The 21,285-nt window shown below is 33.4% G+C and overlaps 1 protein-coding gene and 1 non-coding gene across 2 annotated transcripts; one reads left to right on the top strand and one right to left on the bottom strand.

Moving 5' to 3' along the window:
- The first annotated feature begins 13,214 nt into the window (after positions 1-13,214).
- Positions 13,215-15,156, top strand: LOC105790840 (probable pectinesterase/pectinesterase inhibitor 7). The gene is made up of 2 exons (XM_012618622.2): positions 13,215-14,260; positions 14,344-15,156. The coding sequence occupies exons 1-2, from the start codon at positions 13,261-13,263 to the stop codon at positions 15,033-15,035; spliced, it is 1,692 nt and encodes a 563-aa protein (XP_012474076.1). The 5' UTR covers positions 13,215-13,260; the 3' UTR covers positions 15,036-15,156.
- Positions 15,157-20,233: 5,077 nt separating this feature from the next.
- LOC128032240 (small nucleolar RNA R71) lies at positions 20,234-20,340 on the bottom strand. The gene has a single exon (XR_008188368.1). It is a non-coding gene; the product is annotated as a small nucleolar RNA R71 (small nucleolar RNA).
- Positions 20,341-21,285: the final 945 nt, after the last annotated feature.

Genomic DNA, 21,285 nt, shown 5'->3' on the forward strand with positions numbered 1-21,285 from the left:
ATTAAAGAGTGACAGAAGGTGTATTAAAGTCTGCCTATCCAGATGTGACATTAAAATCTGAGTAAAAATAGAAAATTGAAGTATTTTATTTTCTTTTAAAATTTCACCCTGGTAAAGAAGGGGTGAAGTCTGCAATTTAGTAGAAAAAAATTCACTAATTTCACAAGAACTTACAAGGGTTTGACCTATGATGTAGGAACATTGGGATAAGGAGCTTGAGAGAGGGACTAAGCCAGACCGTGTTAGATCAAGAATCATACTCAGTAAGGTGTCATGCACATATGAAGGGGGAACCCTTAGAAGCTTTGCCTTATGGTCCATCACAATGTATCTAAGTAGTTCCCTTAGAGTTTGAGACTTTAAAATAGTAAACTTTTACCTTAAATTTATTATTTTTGTTGTAAGAATTTTCATTAATAAGTAATATCGTCAAGCTTATTTTAAATCAGTGAGTTAAAAATTGTAGACCATTTTAGTTTATTGTAACACCCCAAACTTAGATTTGAGGATCAAGTTGAGGAAGGGTGTTACAAATTTAATGGTATCAAAGCATGATTAGTCGATCCTTTAGACGTAGGAATTGGGAAAAGTACCACTTATGTACATGATGATGATCTAATTGAGTCCATCGAGTCCTTGTTTTATTAAGTTGGTATGTGCTATAAATATGATGACCTAAATTGGCTGGCAAAAATGAGAGTAAAAGTAGACGAATAGGTAGAAAGACATAAAGTAAGGAAAAGTAGATACATTGATTGAACAGTACAAGTGCTAGAGAAACAAAAAAAAATATTAAAGAAGAGATGCAATAAAGGTAAAATATCATTATTCACCAAGGGAGTTTCCGCTTTAAGGGAGTTTTTGCCTCCTTTCGGCTAGGTCTTTTGAATGGAATAGAGACAATCACACTTGATTTTCAAAAATGAGGAAGTCATCAGATTTCTTTCGTCACTCTCCCCATAGAAGCTAGGGGAGAAGGGGTGTTGAACTTGAGGATGGCATTAGTAAGTCTTCGAATGGAGTTGGGAGGCTCGCATTGAAAGAACCCATAATAGTGGGAATGCTTAGCCGCAAAAAATAAATTTGGCAAGGTAGACCCTTCTTTCAGTTTTGGATGAGGATTAGGCGGGAAAGATAAGGAGTAAGGTATACATGGACACCAGACTCGGTATCCACTGTATACTTTTTAAGGGTTATGAATCTTCCTATTTTGCAAGTGCACCCTTTCACCAGGGCACAACTCCCACCAGTCATTTTTCTTTCACAAACCTATAGAGGGTTTGAGTTTAGGCCTCTAAACGGGGAGAGCATAGGTTCTAGAGTCCATCTCTATTTTCCTACTAGTAGTTACTACATCTAGTTGCAACTAAACGAATATCTAATAGGCAAAAAAGTCAATGAACTATCAATTGGTATTAGTGTTAGACACTTAACATACTAAGTGAAAATACTGTCGGTTTTCAATTGAAGGTTCATCATTTACCACACCTATTATATTGGATGGTACTAACTATGTCTATTGGAAGGCCAAGATAAGGGCTACTGTCATGGGGCTAGAAGTTTAGTCTCAGAATCCGTGAGGCTTTAGGCAATTTCTTGGGTTTCAATCTGCCAAAGTCAGCCTAACTCTCGCAAAGTGAGAATTCTTGACAGAAATTCTCCAAAGCACTAAAAATAAAATGGAAGCAACTCAAAATGAAAGAGCAACGAAAGAACAAAAAGATGTTACAAGAAAGCAGCACACACAAGGTGTTTGAGTAAATGCTCTCAGAGTATCTCTATTACATTGAAGGATCACAATTGAGTCCTTACAAATGAGGGGAAATACCTCAATTTAGATTTGAGCTCCCCCATAACAAACAATACATATTAAGTTACACCGATGGTCAAGATTAAAGCTATCTACGATTGAGATTCTTAAGGAATTAACTCAATCCTGTAAGATTACAAAATCAAATTTTATCAGATTACGAATCTTCTAAGATTACTTTCCATATTTACCAACGGAAACCCTAATTTTCCTTAAATTTTCACTAGGCCACCAAGTCTTTAACTAAATGGGTTTTTCCACATGTTCCACGAATCAAGTCAATTCAAGTGGGTCGAATGAGCCCTATTTCATCAATTGGCCTCTATAAGACACTCTCTGTACATTTGTCAAGGGCTTTGATCCACGACCCATGAGATTCTCCCCCACCCATACTTGGAACTTCCTTATTACATCCTCAGAATGACATTGGTTTGACTCGCCTCAGAACTTTCTCGATGCCTTGGCCGATTCCTAATTAGCCCCTATGTCAGGTTATCCTACCCTTCAAAACACTTACCTTGGCTTCTGTCATCTCCTAACTTGAACCGTTCCTCTCCTTGGTAAATCTCGTTCGCAAAAGCCTACCGTTCTTAATTGCCCATATTGTGACTTGCCTTGATTAGGATTCCCTTGATACATACAAATAGGCTTCGATGTGCTCATGTTAAACATTGGGTTAACCTTGAGTTTCCCACCAAATTCAGTTTGTAAGCCCCTTAGTTTACTTGCTTCAGAACTCTGAAAGGGCCATTATGTCTTTGTCAAGCCAACAGTATGTCATAATGAAAAACACTAGGAAAGTGTTTGAGATGTATCTCACTTGTTGCATTTAATCGCTCCAACTACCCAATTTACATCACTACTTTTCTCCCAAAGTTTGATGCACAACCTACCTTTCTCATAGGTGGTAGCCCCATTGATGACTCAACAGGCTTCATATCGGTTTGTCACACCACTAGCCTTTCCAATAGGGTCTTCGTAACATTCAAATCTACCGAGTCAATGTTCTTCCCACAATGAATATCTTCGATTAGCTGAATTGCTGATAGTACCTTGGTTCCACCCCTCAAGTCTTGACTCACCGACATAATGTATTGTTGTTGTCGAGTATCCAAGATACACATACAATCCTCAAAAGGAACCAATAGAGCATTAACCTTTTTGGAATTTACCATCTTGATCTCCTTGGTCAATCTGCTAATTGAAAGGCTAAGTTTACCCATAGATTTCTCCAATATGATGAAGTCTGACACCCCAATATCAATAAAAACACTCTTTTTTTGACTTGTGATGTTGATGTCTACATACATTAACCCTTTCTACTTGCGGTCCCTCCTTTTTTTTGCAAAATTGAGTATCATTGACCCATGCTTTGGAGCCTCGCTCTCATCAGGCTTTTCATTCTCTCCTTTACTATTTACGGGTATCTTGGATCGCTTTTGACAATTTCACATCTTATGCGGAACAAAACATATGGAGCACTCCACTTGCTTCTTTTCACTTTCTTTGTCCTTTTTGGCTTTGATAGAACACGTGATTGAACCAAGCCTCATGGGTGCTTTTTTTGGCTTATCATTATCTTTAATGGCAGAAAACATGGATTGTTTCAAAAAAATCCCTTACCATATGTGGACCACCACATAAGAAGCATTGTACCCCGCTCTTTTTTTTCCTTCAAGTAGTTGAGTTTCCTCTTCCCATTTTGTGGTTTTCCGTTGCCACCATTACTGTTGCTATACTCAGCTAGCCCTTTTCATCTTCCCCACAATTTCCCTTCTCCTTGGTTTGGGAAAAGTCTAACTTGTCTTTCCTCGGAACAAGCTCGATCAAGGACTCTGCCACGATCATAGCTTTGGACAATTTTTGGACCCTTCGACTTTCCAATTCTTGTTTCACCCCTGACTTCACCCCATCCGTGAAATAGAAGAATGTCTATTTCTTGCTCAGATCAGTGGTTTGGAGCATCAGTTCATTGAACTCCTTTACATACTTTTGAATTGTGCCTTGTTGTGAAAATTGATGCAATTTAGATCAAGCCTCCTTCTCCATATATTAGGGGTAAAGCTACTCATTGAACATTTTTTAGAACTCCCCCATATCCCAATTGTAGCCTGACCATGCTTTTCATGTAACACCTCGATACCTGACTCGATTGTCAGGTTCGAGCTATAAGGTACCACATTCGTTTCCAGAGCAATTACGATCAAATTACATTCAATTACAAACTGTTCTACACTCAAATATAACTAAAAAATGTGTATAAAATGATACATAATCATTTTCGGATCTTATACGAGATTATGAAAGCTCTTTTACTAACTCGAGGTCAAATTAGGACTAAATTGTAAGAATTTCACAATCTTGGGTTGATGTCGTGATGTCGGGGTTTCCTCATCGCGATGCTAGTATCTGTTTGTGCTTGTCCAGACCTCGAATGTACATCATCCTGACATGATTCTTTGGTCACATGAAGTTACGACATTGGGAGTACGTCGTCGTATGTGTTGGGTGCACACCTACATTGAGAACACCTAGTGTGCTGCCTACCCCTTATTATATAGGTTTATTGGGCATTTTCTTGTATTGAGTATAATTATATTTTCAATCTAGTTTTAATTAATATAAAATCATATAATTATCCAACCCAGAAATTTTTTTCTAGTATCAAAGTATTAATTTATTCAATTAAATTGTTTTTAACTCAATTTTAATCTGTTAAGTTATGGCGTTTTTACCATATTAAAACCTATGAGTAAATAACTTTAATTGTCTCATTTGGTAACCTTGAAATGACTTAATTAACTACTTAAATAGAGAAGTTGTGTGAGGGTATGACTAGTTAAAGGAAGTCATTGAATGAAACTATTTTCCGTCGTTCTTAATATACTATTTCAAATATAATGGATGCATTGCATGCTTTGGAAGATAAAATTCCCAACAAAGTATGTTTTGTGCTAGTTTGCCACCAAAATGTTCTAAATCTCAATAATAAAAGAGCTATTTTTGAACTTAGATCCAAATATTAGGATTTGGTGGCTTTAATTCGAGTATGATTCACAAGCTTCAAGTTCATGTTTTTCGTCCTTGCTAGAAACATCATTGTATGGCTTTGAACCATTCCAACAACCCCATCATCACAAGGTCTTTAGGATTGTTAATTGTTATATGATTATGCGATCATTTTGCCTTTAAAAAATCTTGTTATGGTATTTTGGATTGTATTTGCACACTTTAGTCAAAACTTGATTTGTATAACTAATATATGATGTTTTTTTATGCATGGTATTCTAATGTTATGCTTTTATTAAAATGTTTTTGTGTTGTATAAAATGTCACAAAATATGATATTTTTTCCATTTGTTTAATTTTTCACGTTATGGATGGTTTTAACAATATTTTAAAATGAAGAATATTAACAAAAATAGCCACAATTGTTACAAAAATTGAGCAAAATAATTATCATGAAATGGAAGACAAGTGGAGAATGTACGGTTACATCATGGTATTTATTTAACTAAACAACCATATATATATTCACATTTACAGGTCAAAAATGGGTTGATGAAGTATAAAATGGGCATGATGATTGTTGAATGAATAGTTTTAAGATGTCAAAAAATATATTTCGCTACTTGATGCATGGTTTAAAAAAAAAGTACGGCCTAAAGCACATAAAAGTATCAATAAAGGAGAAATTAACATTAACATTGTGCATTCTTGGAAATGGAGAGTTGAACTTGAACACGAGAGAAATTGCAACGATCTAAAGAAACTGTTAGTCAAATTTTTACTAACATGTTGCATGTATTTACTCAAATGGAAATAGATGTGATTAAACCTATTAAAGCTCAATTCAAGGAAGTACCCAATCATATTTGAAATGATACTAGATATTGGCCTCATTTTAAGGTAAACTTTACGTAATTTATTGTAACACCCCAAAATTGGGCCTTAGAGTTGCTCAAGAATTTCATAAGCATGGTAATTGAAATTATTTTCACCTATGGCTTTTAGAAAATTAAATTTTTTTTTGAAAATACGGTTGAAAAGATCTTTAATTTTAAAATAAGGGTTGATTTGTAAAAGGGTCTAAATTATGAGTTTTTAAAAGACAATTAAACCAAATTTTAATTTTCACCTTATTTTCCCCCTTTTATTTACAAAACCCACGTTAGTCTTCTCCATCTTTTTGTTTTGCCATCCATTTGTTCTCTTAACTTTTCCATTCAATTTTCTTTTCCAAACCTAAATTCCTTTGATTCCTATCACTTTTCAAATCATTAAACCTCCATAAAATCCTAGAAAAACACCCAAAAACACAATAAATTCCTCTATTGTCAAGCTTTTGGATTTTTTGGGTTTTCGATCAAACATTTGGTTTTTTGTCATCTAAGGTAATGATCCAAATCCTAAATAATTTTAAATGTTATTAAGTATTTAAAACTAAGTTTTTAGCCATTAAATCGCATGTTTTGAATAAAAGCTAAAAATTGGCTTGTTAATGGTGGATTTTTGGATTTTGGGTAAAAATGTGGTTTCAAAGTGTTTTTCAATTAGTTTTGATGAGATTAAAAGGTTTCTAAACTTACTTTGAATTTTCGTTTAGTGTTTCTTAGGTTTTAAATGAATTTCGTGAAAAGTGCATGAACATGTTAAAAAAGTCGATACCATGAGTTAGGTGATTTTGTGTTGTTTAAAGGTTGGGAATTAGTCATAGGTGAATTATAAGATTAACGAATTGGTTTTAGGAGAAAATATTGGGTACAGATCGATATATTTGAATTTTAAGTTTTCTATATCGAAGGTTTCGGTCAAAGGAGAACCTAGCTTAGCCTTGTGTTTTTGGATTGTTTGATATGAGTTTTTGACTGAATGTTGATTTTATTCTATGATCTACGTTGTTGAAGTGGTGGAATCGATAGAGCCTTCTAGAGTAGAGATAAAGACAATGAAAAGCTAGTTTGAGCTTTCTTCTTTTTGGCGAAAACATAATTTGTGAGTGTTTGGAATAATTGCCTAAACCCCTACTCTAAATTTTGAGTGTTAGCTTCCTTGTACTCATGATTATCTTGTGGAATATGTGCTTGTGTTATCATGAAAATGTGAACTGAAATGAGATGTTGTATATGTGTTATATGTTCATGATTATAGTTGTGAAAGAGTATATGTAAGCATGTCATTCATGATGTGAGCTTGTATTTATGGTTGATTATGAGTTGCAAATGTTCCCGATTGTAAATTAAGAAGTATCGAATCAAAAGGCTAGGTATAGGTGTCGGAATGGCTGGACAAGCAAAAGGGGTGTTTTAGATGGACGAAAATGGCTAAGTTTCAAGTTAAAGTTGAAGGATGAACCAATATTATAAGGTGAATATTGACTCAATTCTTATAACAACACTTATAGATGTTATGGTAGGATATTAAATCATGACCCTCTATCTAGAAAGATAGGAACCAATCAGTATAGGGGTGAACGCCACACTTGCTAGAAGTGATAAGTTCAAAAGGAATCAGATTGACGCCACAAGGTTCGCTTGATAAGTCAATTTGAGTCAAAGAAGAACAAAGAGATTGAAAACTCTCAATTATATAAAAATTCATCAAAAGTCCTTGCAACATTTTTCAAGCCTAGTATTTTGTAGGCTACACAAAATACTAGTCGAATAGGCATGGTTTACAATCTGGTTTAATGTGCCTAATGTCCATTGAGTTGTCCAAAACATCCCTTGACGATTTCTAGATGTGGAAGACGCCATTCACATGGTGACATTTGCAATCCCAAACAACCACTTCATTGGTCTTTTAAAATGAGCTAAATGTGCAAGAAGTTGATCGGTTAAAATGGTGTGAACATGGATTGACGCTGTTTTGGAAAATCGACTGGCATGTAGCTCTTTATTGCTGCTTGTGTTGCACGAAGAGTCCTCAAATGTGAACAGCAAAATTGGATGGTCCCTTTGGTGTGAACATGGCAGCCAACCGATTAGTCAAGTGTGAAAACACTTGATGCTTTGCTGATCACGAAATGACTCTTGGGAGGTTGTGTTCAGCTCCTTAAATGTGTTTGTACGATACGAATAGCTTGAAGGAAGCTTCCTAGCAGCAGCTAATGTGAACAACCTGTCACACATTAAAGAAACGGTTAAATGCAACAATAAACAAATTTTAAACACACCTTTAATTTGTATGATCTAAGAAAAACATTAAAGATGTTAGAATTAAGGCACAATTAAAACATGTATTAAAGATGTTCAAACTGGGACATAATTAAAGACACATAATAAAGATATTCAAACTATGACATAATGAAATATTATATTAATGATGTACAAATTTATGACATAATTAAAAACACAAACTAAAATAACTAAAAATTGAATTAAAATCTTTATTCCAACAATCGAATTCAACAAGCTGAAAATTAAAGCTTTGCTTGGAGAAAATTGCATGGGACGCATGAAGTGCATGCCCAAGCTTGATCAATAAGCCCCGCAACAGCTTCTCCCCAAACTCGATCAATAAGACCCGTAATGGCTTCCTTGAACCTCTTGGCTCGTGTACGAATGATTGGCCCCATTGGCAGCTCAATTGGATTACAAGCTGTTTTGGTTGAGTCCTTGTTCATGATCTCATCAATTCATGCTAAGTGATAGTGATAATATTGTGCAAGTGATACAAATGTGCGGTGATAGTAAACGAAAATCGATAAGTAATATGTCTGTTTAAATACGAATATTTTGACCTTGTGATACTTAAGACCATTGGATATAGTTGGCATTACATAGGATTGTAAGTACTCACCTATATGTATATCTGATTTAGGCGTTAAGGCCTTGGGACATGTTTGGAGAGATAAGGGAATGTGAGCTAAGTTTCATTTAACAAGACATGTTTAGTGTGTTGGAGAGTGTTAGTTTTATGCTTCACTTTTGGGACATATTTGACTCTATAAGTATATGTGGTGTGTTGGAGATCCGTGTATCCGATAAGTGGTGATAGTACCCACTTTTACGTTTTATAGCTCAAGTGCCAAATTATCTCAAACTATCATAAAATATGAATATGTGTGTTGTGATATGTGTTTATATGATATGTGACTATTATGGAAATTTTGTATAACTATGTTTGTATGTATTGTGATGTATATATGAAAGTGTATGCAATGACTTAGTAAATAAACTATTAATCGTGCTTGAGTAAGTGAAATATGATAATAAGTTAAGACTATCCTAATTGTGTTATGTATGTGTTCCACTAATGCTTGATGACATGTTTTCATGGTAGCTTTCTAGGCATTCATTAAGATTGTTAAGCTTACTCATTCCCTTCTTAAACCATTGCAGATTAGTAGCATCTTGGTGTGAGCGGTGTGGTTTCGAGGGGTGATTCCAAGTAAGTCCATTTCAGTTATTTCGTAGGTGTTATTTTTTTGGTTATGTTTTGGAAATAAGGTAATATGGTTAACTATATGTTGGTTTTTACTATTATTTTAAAGTTGTTTACATGGTTATTTTGCTTAGGACTTATGGACTTTTAGTTTGAATTATTATTTTCTTGCTCGATCATGATTATGATGCTTTGGACTGTTACTTCGGATATTTTAGTGACCATTTGATGAAGTGAATGATACATAATGATTAGACATTAGTTGGTATGAATTATATGCTTGTAATTTTTGTATTTTTGATGTCTCAAGTAGAGGTATCGATATTCTAATTTTAATATCAGTACCTCCATGATTTTTGAAAGTGTAAGAAGTCAGTAACGTAATTTGGTATCAATACCTTATTACGAGAATCGATACTCGGGGGAAAATTATTGATACTTCTCAAAAGGTATCGATAATTTTCGCGACTTTTACTTTTAAACGAGAAATAGTAGCAACTTTGGTGTCAATTTTCCAAGTGGTATTGATACCACTTAAGGGAAATATCAATATCTATGTTCCAGTATCGATAATTACATGACTTGTTTTGAAATTTTGCTAAATGAACCCTATGCATGTTTAATTATTATTATAAGACCATTTGATGTACGTTTAGCATGTAATGATGATAATACGAGAGACATTTCTTTTAGAATGAGCTTTTGTTTGTTGTGTATGATGAGAAATGGTGGTGTGGCATCCTGATATTCGGGCTCGGCGACCAGGTCGGGTATATGGTGTTACATTTATATATATTTGAATAAAACTTGTTTCTATTTTTTATCACATTAATTGTATTTATTTTAAAAGATTGTATTAGGACCATACATGGAACACATATAAAACCATGCATTCAACCTTCTCGACAAATACCTTATATTGGAAGGAAAGGTGAATTAACATACAGTATTATGGTAGCTTGTGACTTCAACATGTACTTCATTTTTCATTTCCTGGTTGGGAAGGAACAACACATGATCGTAGAATTTTTTCCAAGCTGATGTGGAAGCCCAAGATTGAATTTTTAATAGGCCAAATAATCAACTCGAAGTTTTTGACTCTTTCTTGCAACCTAAGTAAATTCTTGCAAGAGTAGCTTCTAGATCAAATTTCTTAGATTCAAATCTGAAAATTTCCAACAAGAATTAGATGATAAATCAATAGACAATAAATAATTAAAAAACTAAAGAAAAGAAACAAAAAAATGATAGATGGATTGATGAAAAGAAGAAAGAAGGTGAATGGTGTTGATGACAAATAGTTGGATAGATAGCCTAGCCTTCTTTTGTGAACTTGCACCAACAAAGAACTATATTGGCCTTTAATCAATCCTCCTAATTGAATTGAATTAGGCAAGCTTAAATTATTATGGACCTCCTCCACTATCTTGAAGAATTTGAAAACTAATCTTGTAAGAAAATCTCCTTTGGAGTATTTTATTAATAAAAATCAAGCGAAATACATACATAGTGGTTGGTCATACTTAGCTATTTATAAACTTGTCTAGGTCCAACTTGAACCCTAAGTAATTACTAAACCTCTTAAGATTTAGTCAAACTCTTATTAATCTAAAAATTAAAAATTATAAATAAATAAATCCAAAAAATACATAAGACTTAATAAATACATTATTGGCCTTATATATAATCGAAATTAAGCCTTAGAATTGACCCTAAAATGATTTAAAAGCTAAACAAAGTCTAAAACTAATCATTCCCGCAATAAACATGTCCAAAATTTTCTGCTTGTGTTGTCTTCACTAAAATGATCATATCTTGAGTTCTTGTAGCTGAAATGAGGTGATTCAAATTTAGCGATGGAAAAACCTGAACTACTCGATGGATTCCGAACTGATCTGCTCTGAATGGAGCATATTTTTTCTTTTGAAAGTTGGATGCGAGGTAGGCGAGGTGGATTTTTGCTTTTTAATAGTGAGTATGGAGTGATTATAATAATTTTTTGCCCCACCTTGATTCGCTCCACTATATGAAATTACCATTTTATCATTGTAAATAAATATTAAAAGGGCTAAAATGTATTAACGTTATACTAAAAAAATCCATAAATTTTATGTTTAAATGTTTTCTTGAAGAGTATGTTTAAATATTTACTTGACTTTAAAAAGACTGAAACTATTAGAGATAAGTAGAAAAAAATTATGGATCATCTGCTAGTTGATCTATAAGCTAGAGTAATGTATCCGCCAGTCATGGAAAACTAATCAAATCCCTTTTTCCTTCTACTTATAATCCTTAAGCCATTTAATCACTCAAAGTTTCCAGGTCTACCCTTGACCTCTTCCCTTCAAGCTCATCTAAACAAATAACTTTCTTTCAAAATCTTTGCTTTTTCTCTTTTGTAATAGCTGTAATGGTAAACCTAAAATTTTTGTACAAATTTCATGGTTTTTATATTTGTGGGGTTTAAGTTTTAGGCATAGGTTATTTTTTTCTAGAAATTGTTGTTAAGGGATTTAAATGGTTGTCAATTCCTCATACCTCTAATTTTTGCATGTTATTTATGCTCTTAGGACATTAACGTGGTGTCTAAATTATAAAAAAAAAATTTTAAGTGCTTAAAATAAAAATTTTTAAAATTTAATGACCATTTGTATAGTTTACCCTAATAATAGTATTGGTTTCATACACGTTGGAATATAGTTTTGGGGGAAGTTTCGTTGTCTCCACAGCACATGTTCAAGCTATATAAATGTAAGAACTGAAACATTGATAAATCTAAATATAGTTGCTTCGCTGTTCCGGCACATGTTTCCGCATTGACCTCCATGGGCTTTCAACAGGGTCGCAAGTTTCTTTCTTCGAATTACGCGAGACCCACTTGCAAATTTATGAAATATTGTTATGTGTTCGAAGGCTTGCTTGATAATGAGAAGCTTTGACAATTAGCATTAACATAAATTTCCATAACAGTTCTCATGGTCCCTGCAGTCTGCAACGCGTATTCTAGTCAGATCTCGAGCATACTTGCATTACTTTAGCCTTATTGACAGTTATTTTAAAGATAAACTTGACAATTAATTATGCTAATATTAATCATAATCCTCCAGGATAACATGTAAATGATAGAAAATAGTTAATCTCAATGAGATCACAAGTCAATAGATGTTTTTGTCCTGATGTATATTCGTCTCCTTATAGTTGTGGTATCAATCGATCACCCACATTCTTTTGCCTGACTTTGTTAATGTTAAGTCGAAAACATACGTAGAATAACATCTTTTGAGCGTGTTGACTCCAGTGTATTATAGCTTTTTCCTTTATTTTATTCTATTTTCCAATCATTCTGCCTTCGTGGTTGCCAAATCCACCGTCATTAACCTAACCGCACTCTTTGTGGCAAATACTAGTGGAGAAGTGTAGCAAATTTGGAAGAAAAAGTGTAGTACTTTTCTAGACTTGGCAAGTTTGAATGCACTACTTAGTGCGACATCAGCGTTGGGTCTTTTAGCTAAAGTAAATGAGTCGTTTAATGATGAAAGGTGGCTCTTGTTTGATGACTTAATTAGACGATAAACTATTATTACTTTAGTGAGGCTTAATCTAAAACTTCAAAACTTTCAATCTTTTGCTTGTCATTAAACTGATGTTATATAGGCAATATTATTCTATATTTCTTAAATTTTTATTTCTAGTGCTGAGTTTTTTACTTAGATAATGAATCCAATGGGGCAATTAGCTAATTAAAAACTCCTAAACATTTCCCACGATCGTGCATGGAAATTAGGCAACTAGGATATCGCATGACCCAGAAATAAGCTACATTATGTTTTGACTTTTATGGTAGTGGTAATATTGAAAAATTGCGTAACAGCTAGCTTGACGTTCTGCTGATGGATCTGAAAATTAGGACATCAAACCCGAGAAATACAAAGTCTTTTTTAAATAAAGTCTTTGCATTTGAAATCAATTTATAAATCAAATGGCTTACTTTACCCTCAAAAACTGCCTAGCGGTCTTTCTCCCCTTTAAATACACCTACTCCACGAAGATAAAAATTAAAAGCAATGGCCCAGCTCTGCTCTCTTCTAACATTATGTCTATTCTTTCTTGTTCCTTTCTTCCTTTCTCCTTCTTTTGCAGGTGTTCCTCCTTCGGCTCCTGTCTCAGCAAGAACAATTTGCAAGTCCACTCCAAACCCATCTTATTGCAGAGCTGTGCTCCCTAACCACACCACCAATGTCTACAACTACGGTCGATTCTCTATCCGCAAATCTCTATCACAGTCCCGAAAATTCCTCAAGCTAGTGGATAAGTATTTAAGAAAATACCAACCCTCGTTACCAACATCCGCAATTCATGCTTTGCAAGATTGCCGCTTCTTAACTGTTCTAAACATTGATTTCCTTTTGAGCTCATTTAAAACTGTCAATGGCACTAGTACAACTCTGTCCCTGGTAGAAGCTGATGACATACAAACCTTTCTTAGCGCTATTCTAACTAACCAACAGACCTGTTTAGACGGCATACAATCGATTGCCTCAACTTGGAGTATAAGGAACGGCCTCTCAGTTCCTCTGTCAAATGACACAAAGCTTTATAGTGTTTCTTTAGCTCTTTTCACTAAAGGATGGGTTCCTAAGAAGAAGAGAAAGGCCACATGGAAGCCTAGAAACAAACAACGAGGTTTCAAACGTGGACGTTTGCATCTAAAAATGTCTAGTCGAACACGCTCAATTTATGAGACTGTAAGCAGAAGAAAGCTTCTTCAAACGACTGACGATACTGATGAAGAGGTATTGGTGAGTGACATTGTGACAGTGTGTCAAGACGGTAGTGGTAATTTTACTACCATTAATGATGCTATAACTGCAGCTCCCAACAACACCAATGGTGTAAATGGTTTCTACTTGATTTACATCTCTGGTGGTGTATATCAAGAGTACATTTCCATCGCTAAGAACAAAAAATACTTGATGATGATTGGTGATGGTATCAATCAGACAATTATCACTGGAAATCGTAGCGTAATTGATGGGTGGACAACATTTAACTCTGCAACTTTTGGTAAGTTTTAATTTAAAAAAAAAAAAAACTATTTGAAGTAATTACATTAACTTTAATCTGATAGAGTTGGCTTAATATTACAGCTGTGGTGGCTCCAAATTTTATTGCGGTAAACATGACTTTTCAAAACACGGCTGGAGCAATCAAGCATCAAGCCGTTGCAGTTCGAAATGGGGCTGATTTGTCAGTATTCTATAGCTGCAGTTTCGAAGGATACCAAGATACTCTATATACTCATTCCTTAAGACAGTTTTATAGAGAATGTGATATATATGGTACTGTTGATTTCATATTTGGAAATGCTGCCGTTGTTTTTCAGAACTGCAACATATATCCTCGACGACCGATGAATGGGCAATTCAATGCCATCACTGCACAGGGTCGGACAGATCCAAACCAAAACACAGGCACATCAATTCATGATTGCAACATCATGGCTGCTGATGATTTGGCCTCTAGCAATACCACTTTCAAAACATATTTAGGGAGACCATGGAAGGAGTACTCAAGGACTGTATACATGCAGAATTTCATGGACAGTTTAATAAACCCTGCTGGTTGGAAAGAATGGAATGGAGATTTTGCCTTGAATACGTCATACTATGCTGAATATAACAACAATGGACCTGGTTCTAACACTTCCAATAGGATCACTTGGTCTGGTTACCATGTAATAAATGCAACCGACGCTACTAACTTTACTGTGTCTAGCTTTTTGCTTGGAGACGATTGGTTATTAGATACAGGTGTCCCTTACAATGCAAGCTTAATATAGGCAACTAATTAATTCATGAGTCAAACGTTAATTCATATTTTTTTTCCCTTTGGTCATTGTTTTATGATGTAATAATTAAGCATGAATAACTAAATACTCAAAGTGTTTAGCTTGTTAGCAATCCAACGTAATTTGATACTACTATTTATCTGAAGATAATTATAAACCTAGGTCAAAAATAATTTGGTAAGGAAAAATTGCTCCAAGGCCAAATCATTAGTAGCTATGATGTTGTAATCATGAATTGATATGTATATTATGACTGAATTAATATTAATAATTCAAGGCCTATGAGGATAAGGGAATAAATATTGCACTGAAGTAGCATATCAATTTAATAATCATCACCTATCATCTTAAAGAAAAGTCATAAATAAATAAATAATAACTCAATACTAATAAGTGTCGAGTTTAGGTTAAGGTCAAGGGTAAACTCATAATTTTTATGGAGGGTCAAAATTGAATTATAATTTTTGAGAGAGCTAATAATGTAATTTCTTCATTGTATTAATGTAAGATTTTACAATCTTCAAGGAAATAAACTATAGAATTTTTATTTTTTGAGAGAGCATAATTGAATTTTAAATTTTAAGAAGAGTTGAAATGCAATTTTACTATTAAATTAATTTTAAGACTTAGTAAATACTCAAATAACTAAAGGAGTATTTTTCTTTTTCTTTTTTCTTTTTTTTTTTTTGGGGGATAGGACCCTTGCTTGCCCCCTTTTAGTTTCTCCCCTAGCTAAGGTATTCCTAATTCACTCTAGTCCAAGCCTCCTGAATTTGATTCAAGAAAACACCCACAGGTGTTGAGTTCCCCTAATTATCAGTTTTACGGTTACAATCTTAATTAATACAATATCACATTTTAAGAACTCAACACCCATAATTGTCTAATTCTCAATTAGATTTTTTTTATAAAACCTATAAGTACTCGTTCCTCTTTAATTTTTCACAAACCTAAAGTTCTATTACAACGAATGTTGAGTTTTACCCCTCCATGTTATTTTTTAACCTTAAACCTTCAATTCTACAATCTACCAACCCTTACTCTGATCTAAACCCTAAATACATTTCGAGTGTTGAGTGCGTTTATAGGTTTAGGCTAACATTAAATTAATAGGTTTTAGATATGATAAGTGTATGTAAGAGTTCTTGAGATATTTGGTTAATAGCAAAAGAAACGAAGTTAGTGTCTCGCTTCATTTGATGCATCATTTCAATTAGAATTTTTTTTTTCTATTGAAATTGAAGCTAAGGAGGTGGCCGAAGTCTTTAAGGCTAACGGGAAGGAAAAAGTGACGAAAGCTTAATCGTGTTTCTATTTGTGCTCTCCAGATTTCCAATTTACTTTATATGTTTGATTAAATTAATTTCTTAGGTTTGGTATGTTGGATTAAAAAATTAAATTACTTGAGGTGACGGAAGCTTAATGCACTGCTTGTTTTGTGACTTATGGTATTGGAGGCTTAAAATCATGTTTGTTGTGTTAAATGATGCTAATGTATTACTGTTGATTCTATGAATGGTGAGATGCTTGTTAAGTTTCTTAAACATGCTTTAATTATAAAATGACTCTATTAAGCAATTTTAAAAATCACTTTGGTATGGTTGGCATACCATACGGTAATAGAGCTCTTAAAATATTTATGTTTATGTGGGATTGCTGATAGCACCAAGGAGTACTGTATTTGGTGCTTGCCCCCATTTATTGGTGTGTTAGGTTGGAAGTCGTGTTATGACATGCACCACAATATTGTTATCATTTATGGTGCTTATGCATATTTGTGGTGAGTTCGAGGTTATCTATGGAACCATTTCCCTAGTTTGATTAATAGGGGCAAAAGCTAAATTGGCATTTGAATATTGATAAAGGTGTTGCAAATTTGTATGTGATAAGGTGAATGAATCTTCACATCATAAATATGATGTTAATAGAAGAGGCTATATTACACCTTTTTAAATGTATTAATTGATGAGATCTAGTTTCCTTAGTGTAGTAATTTCATCTATGTACTTGTAATTTTTCGAACAAATTAATTTAATAAACATCCATCAATATCATTTGTATATTGTCTTCAACAGTTATTGAATTCAAAGCAAAATGAAAGTAAATTTTAGCTCATTGATTATCTAACATTTAATTTAATATTAAGCGGCATTACATGGTCGGATTGTAATACGAAAAGCTTATGTTAGTAGATAATCTAAACACGTCCTTAGTCTAATCGAAATTGAGCAAATCGATTAAAAGACTAATACGTCGTCTATCAAGTTCAAATGGGGAGATACCATTGCAGTGGGTATTGAAGTAGATTGGACAAGACCCAAGTTGTAACAACCTGAATTCCAGCGGTGTTGGAAAATGCGGTTTTGGAGCCTTATTTTCATAAATCGAGTCTGTAAATATAAAATAGGAATATTTATGGAATTAGTATAAAAATATAATAAAGTTCAGTTAAATAATTTAGCCGAAAAAGTAGTTAATTAAAGATCAGGTACTAAATTGTAAAAGCTCAATCGCTATAGAATTTTAATTAAGAAAAGGCTTGGGGGCCTAAATGGAAATTATTCAAAAGGCTTAAATTATTAATAAACCATTTTGTTATGTGGTTGATGGATTATAATGATTATTCCATTTAGTTTGAATTAATAATTAAAATAATATAATAAACATTAATTAATCTAATTACTTAAGGTTAATTATAATATATATAATGTCTTGGTGGAAAGAAAAATGACAACTCATCTTCTTCCACCATCCCAAAAAGAAAAAAAAAAGAAAAGAGAACTCCATTGTTGAAGAATAGATTCGACTATGCCAAAATTCAAGGCAACAAAGCTAAATTCATAAAATTTTTATGGATTTATGGTCATGGGAGCTTGATTTAGCTAGCCCATATACCAATTTGATAAAATTTTAAAGTTTTAGCTAGTTTTCATTGTAGATAAATAGATGAATTAGGCTTAAATTTGATAGATATTAAGCTTAGATTATGAAAACGACTAGATTGTAAAGCTTAAAAATCTTGATAATAAACTTTGTTACATTAGAGACAAAATTGAATAAATTAAAAACCTATCATGGAATTATGCTAGGAATAGAAATTATAGGCTCCTAATGAAAGAATGTGAAATCAAATTTTGATTTGCAGCTAAATATAAAAAGATATGCTTATCCCAAGTTAAGAGACTAAATTTAAAAAAAATATGTAAGGCTCTGTATTTGGATGTGAATTGAATGAAGTATGATATTGTTTTATTTATTGTATTATCAATCGTAGCAAAAGACGACGCTAGGCCTTCGAGAGGGAGAGTGATAAGTGCTAAAAGTAACATGTTTTAATCCCGTTCATAAACATTTTGGGTGATTATTCTAGGTTAAATTGTGAATTTTATGCTTTTAATCCTTTAAATTCATGTTTTTATACTTAAGAGAAAATTTGGGAGCAAAAGGAGTGAAAATCGGAAACTCAGAGCAAGTTTCAGGAGCCATACGGATGGGCCATTCCACATGGGATGGACACACGGCCGTGTGAGCCACACAGCCTTGTGCCAGATCGTGTGGATTTTGCAAACTGCACTCCAACCGCGTGGAAAAACATAATTTTTAGGTTTTTAGGGCATTCTAAGACCAATATATATACCAAATATAAGAAGAGGGAAGGAAGCCGTCAGAGAATATTCAAGAAAAGAACTCGAAAAACACCATTGAAGCCGAATCTGAAGCAAATTTCCTTCAAGATTAAATATCTTCTTTTGATTACTTTGAAGTTTATTATGAATTTCTTTATTTCTTGTGGTTATACTATCTTTGAGATATTTTTATTTACGATTATGAACTAATTTTCTAAATACCTAGGGGAGATGAACCATATGATGAATTTTGTTATTTGATTTTTATTTTTACGCAATAAATACTTGGATCTTGTTCTCAATTATGTGTGCTTAATTCTTGATTTAATATTTCTAGGCTATTAATCCATGTTTGATGTACTTAAATTAGAGGAGGAATATACCCTGTTTAAGAGTAAATCTAGCATAATTAAGTGGAGTTGCATGCAATCCTAGAAATAGGACGAAATAAATCTATCGGATTAGAGTCAAATCTAATTGGGGGATTATAGGTCGATTTAATGTGATAATTAAGGTTTTAATTAGAAAGTAATTTCAATTAATCAACCTAGAGTCAATTGCTCTTAGTTTTGAATAGAGATATTAGCATAATTTAGGGATTTCTAAAGATCAAGATACTAAGTGAAGAAATTGCGTAATTTAGATTGAGAGTGACAGATGAAGTATAGGTGGATTTTTTCCTAGGTATTGTTTTGCTTATTGGTTGTTAATCGTTTGTTTTCTTTATTCGTTCTTTGCTTGCCGTAATAGAAACCTGTGGGAACGATATCTTTTCTTACCGTAGCTATACTATTAATTGATAGGTGCAATTGTCTTTCTCGAATTTTTAGTTGGTTTCGTGGACATCAAGTTTTTGGTGCCGTTGCTGGAGACTAAAATATTAGGAAAACTTTATTTCTATTAATTTAGTAATTTTTTATTTTAATTTTAATATTTTTGTTTTTAATTTAATTTTTATATTCTAATTGTTTATTTGTTTGTTTCTGACAGGTTCTTTTGGTTTATGACTAGAAGAAACCCATTGGATCCATTACTTTTTGATAGTGAGATTGAAAAGACTGCTCGAAGAAATCATAGAGAGGTTAGAAAAGCAATGCAAAGTCAACAGAATATGTAGACGATCAAGAGGAAAATGATATTATTGTGGAGATGGGTTATAATCAAAATAATTAGCTACCTCATCACGTTTTGCCCTTTGGACTATGTATGATTATGCTAAGCCAAGTCTAATTGGGGTTGAATCAAGTATTGTTAGACCGATTGTTAATGCAAACAATTTTGAGATCAAGCTGAACATCATTTAGATAATGCAACAATATGTTCAGTTTGATGGTTTGCAAGATGAATATTCGAATGCTTATTTGTCCAACTTTTTAAAGATTTGCGACACTTTCAAGATCAATGGCATTACTAATGATGCCATATGCTTACGGTTGTTCCCATTCTCATAGAGGAACAAAGCAAAACATTGGTTAAATTCATTGTCACTAGGTTCTATCACTACTTGGGCGCTAATGACTGAAATTTTTTTTGTTAAAATATTTTCCACCGGTAAAAATAGCTAAGTTAATGAATGACATCTCTTCGCTTGTTTAGTTTGATATTGAAACTCTTTATGATACATGGGAGAGACTTAAGGACCTTTTAAGAAGGTGCCCTCATCATGGGTTACCTTTGTGGTTACAAGTTCAAACTTTCTACAACGGTTTGAATCCTTCAACTAGGAAATTAATTGATGTAGCAACTGGTGGAACACTGAATAATACAACACCAGAGGAAGCTCAAGAGTTTATTAAAGAAATAACACTAAATAACTATCAATGGCAAGTCATGAGAACAAAACTGATGAAAGCAGCTGATGTTTTGAATATAGATGCAGTTGCTATGTTGGAAAGCCAAGTGGAAATGCTGAATAAAATATTTGATGGTTTGAATTTTTCTAATCAAGTAAATCTAGTGATGCAATGCGATGCGAATAGAGTGGAGATGATTAATCTAGAATATTCACTCTTAAAGTCTAAAATGGAGCATGAGCAAGTTGACATTTTGGGTAATAATTTTAGACCTCAAAATAACATTTATAGCAATAACTATAAGGCAGGTTGGAGGAACCATCCAAATTTCTCTTAGGGTGGTCAAGGAAATCAAAGGTTACAACCCCTTTCTAGTTTTCAGCAATCTTATCAGCAAGAGAAGAAGTCGAACCTTAAGGAGATGTTGGCTAAATTTATTTCGGTGCCAAAAAATTGATTTTAAAACACTAAGAAAACTCTGAAAAATTAGCAAGCATCGATTCAAAGGCTTGAAAATCAAATTGGTCATCTTGTCAAACTTGTTTCGAAAAGACCACAAGGGAGCTTACCTAGCAACATTGAGACTAACCCAAAGAAGCGAGTCCATGCAATCACTATTCAAAGCGTGGAAGGGTTAGTCAAGCTTGAACAGAATCCAAAGCTAGAAGCTGTAGTGAAAATTGATGAGGTTGGGGAAGCTAAGAAAGAGCATAAGGCAGTAATTAGAGAATACAAACCACGGATTCCATATCTGACAACATTGAAGAGAGACTGCACAAACGAACAATATGGTAAATTTCTTGAACTTTTAAAAAAGCTGCA

Source organism: Gossypium raimondii, chromosome 8 (assembly GCF_025698545.1).
Source record: "Gossypium raimondii isolate GPD5lz chromosome 8, ASM2569854v1, whole genome shotgun sequence".
NCBI lineage: Eukaryota > Viridiplantae > Streptophyta > Magnoliopsida > Malvales > Malvaceae > Gossypium > Gossypium raimondii.